General features: G+C 50.9%; 1 protein-coding gene across 1 annotated transcript in view; it reads right to left on the bottom strand.

Moving 5' to 3' along the window:
• Positions 1 to 2,666: 2,666 nt before the first annotated feature.
• Positions 2,667 to 3,021, bottom strand: part of PTAFR (platelet-activating factor receptor) — a 1,090-nt gene continuing 735 nt past the window's right edge. Inside the window, 1 exon segment of the mRNA XM_008939450.1 lies at positions 2,667 to 3,021. This exon segment is cut by the window's right edge and continues 29 nt beyond it. Within this exon segment, the coding sequence (XP_008937698.1) occupies positions 2,667 to 3,021 (355 nt within the window).

Below are 3,021 nucleotides of genomic sequence, written 5' to 3'. Positions count from 1 at the left end.
CGGTGGTGGCCCCGGCTCTGGCAGAGCCTTCGCGAGGTGTCTCCTCTCTGGAATGGTCTCTTCCCTTTCCCTTCCCGCAGCTCTGAGCTCGCTCCGCTCTTAACTTCACCTCTCCAAAGAGAGATTTGGAAAAAGATGGCACGACAGCGAATTCCAGCCGTGTCAGCGCGGTACCGAGGCCTTGCCCGTCAGGGTAAGCCCAGAAAGATGAGGAGGTGGGAGAAGTGGGGCACATCTTTATTGAACAGAACGGCGGAGGGTCCGTTTTATTGCAGAGTAGAGCCGAGTGAGGCGGCCCCGGGGAGAGCTCCATTGAGATCCGCTTCCAATGAGAGGGGCATTGCTGCCGACCCAGTTACTGCAACATAGGCCCCCTGAAATGTCCTCAGGCTTTTTTCTCCACTTACTCTTCCTTAGATGCAAGTTTACGTTTGTTCTCTGGCCTTGCAGCTGGTTTCTGTGGAGTAAAGCACGTTATTTACAGCCTTAGCAATAAACTTTGCAAGCTTTCCAGGAATCAGTAGATCACACCAGATCTACCCATAAAATGCCCATTTCCTCTAAGAGTTGTCAAATCCTGTTCAGTGCTTTTGGGGCTCTGGCTCAAGAGAGCTTCACTATCAGATGGGGTGTCACAGGGACCCTTCCCCATCTTCTCACCTGGGGGGAGCTCACCCCATCTGCAGCTCCTGGAGCTCCTCAGCCAGAAGGTGCCATCTAGGGAGGGCAGAAATACAGAGGCAGAGTCCTCCAGCAAGCAGGATTTAGGCTTTTTATTAGAGAAATTGCCCCCTTGCTGAGTGCTGTGGCTCAGTTGACTGCAGATTCAGGGCAAAGCTTTGAATGTGGCTGAGGGACATAGTCAGGGAGTTTAACTCTGCTATGAGCTGCCAGCAGGTCTTCTTCATGGGTGGCCGTAAAGTCCAGTCCAGGAGCAGGAGGGAACTGCATTCAGGTTCTGATCACCTCCTTTCTTTGCCTGGCACCGTGCCTGGAATGCATGGCTGGCCTGGGCAGGTGGCAACAGAAAAAGAGATGTCTTAGTTCTTCTGCTCATTTGCACAAGTTAGCATAAAAGCTGCCTGAGGATCTTCAGGAGATATATCTGAAGGACCCATATCTCCACTGAATATAGGGAAAGTCTGATACAAACTTTGGTCCTATCTTTGGAAAGACTTCAGCTTCTCTTTCACATTCTCTGGTGGCTGTGGGGAGGCTGCTGTCCTTGCGTAACCGGTGTCACAGCTCGGATACGCTTTTCTGTCATCAGCCAGAATCTCCTATATATGGTTTAGGGAACCAACAACTATTGTGAAAACAAGTAAGTTCCCTTCCCTGCCCAGTTTCCTGTGCAGGATTGAGCAATTTGGGTCAGAAAAGGAACCTGAGGTGTCTCATGATTACCAGTGTAACTCAGCACCCCTGGAAAACCACCGTGCCCTGGGCCCCTGACTGCAGCCGGCGCTGAGCAAGGCGTCTCCAGCCCTGCCAGGGTGCCCGAGGTCCCTGCCTGTCACGGGGTGGCCCCACCGTGCAGCGCTGCCTGACTCAGAAAGTGGCTGTGATATACCTGACTTTGTGCTTCCCTTGTGGCAGGGTATCAAGAACTGGTCAGCTTCATTTCTTCCTAGCAGAAACAGAAAGGCTGGGGGAAAGAATCGCGTGTTGTTCCTTGCTACAACCCTGATTTAAACAAGTGAGAACAAAGATACTGAAGCATTTTAAGTTGTTTTTTTTTTCTTCTTACTGTAATGGCTGTGCTGACAATAATCTTCTGTTATCTAGAGCATCCAAAGGGAGATTGGATTCCCACAGACACGTGCAGTCAGCCATAAATGACTACACTGAGTGCAAGATGCTACTGGTTTGCCAGTTCTGCTGTCGTACAAGAAGCCAAGGCAGACAATAGTCCCCTCTGGCATAATGCTCATCTGGGGGTGGGGGCTGGGGCACTGCCAGTTTCTCTTCCGCTTCTTGCCTACTAGTCAGTTATGTGGCTGATTCAAAAGCAAAGGCAAAAATTCATAACAGCTACTCCCAAACATCTGTCAATGTGGACCCCAGCAGACCATGCGAGTAGCTAAGAAGGGATCAGAGGAGCAGATCTCTTCTTTGATGGTGTTTGTGGAACTCCTTGGACTACATCCCTTCTAGCCACTCAAGAGCTCCTTCAGCTCAGACTCTCTTCACAGACCCATGCAAGCTGCTCAGAAAAGTCACTTGATGGTACTAGCAACTCAGTCTGTGCTTCCAAGTCTTTAGAAGTCTCTTACAGCTCTGATGCTGGATTCCTCTCAGGAGCTGGACAGGCAAAGAGCCAGGGACAGTGCTATCTGGGCTGACACAGTGGATGTTTTCAGTGCACGTAGCTTCTGGCTGCTCACCGCAGAGACTTGATGACACCTTTCTTTCATGTAAAAGCAGATCTCCTGAGCTGTTCTCAGTGCCCATAAGACCATCAGCCCAGACCATCTGGTGCCTTTCTGCCAGTTTACGACAGGTTCCAGTTCTGTGTGTGATAGAAGAAATGAGCATGTGTTCTTCTATCTAATGGGGAAAAGGAAATGTGATATCCCAGTCCTCTCTTTTGTCCCTCAGTGCCTCTTCTTTAGAAAGGATGAGTCACTAATTTGTGCATCTGAATCTGCAGTCAGAACAGGGCTCAACTAGATCCTGATGGCATCCTCTTGGTGAATGGTGCCCTCGATCACCGTGTCCGTGGTTTGCCTGGAGCACTTGCGACTCCCTTTCATACTCCTCAGTTTCTCTGAAAGGTGCTTCTGGAACTTCTTGGTGAGGAAGCAGTAGATGATAGGGTCCAACACACAGTTGGTACTCAAGAGGCACAGAGTCACCTGGTGAGCATCGTTGAGCTGCTGGCGCAGCTGACAGTCCTCTGCCTTCCACTGCTCCAGGACTGTCAGGGTCCAGGGCAGGTGCACGAGGTGGTGGGGCACGAAGCTGATGATGAAGACAGCCAGCACCGTGCACACCATCCAGAGCGCCCGCTGCTTGACGTGG

Source organism: Merops nubicus, unplaced genomic scaffold, assembly GCF_000691845.1.
Source record: "Merops nubicus isolate BGI_N331 unplaced genomic scaffold, ASM69184v1 scaffold51354, whole genome shotgun sequence".
NCBI classification, from domain to species: domain Eukaryota; kingdom Metazoa; phylum Chordata; class Aves; order Coraciiformes; family Meropidae; genus Merops; species Merops nubicus.
The sequence above is the reverse complement of the archived record's forward strand: the minus strand, read 5'-3'. Positions and strand labels throughout refer to the sequence as shown.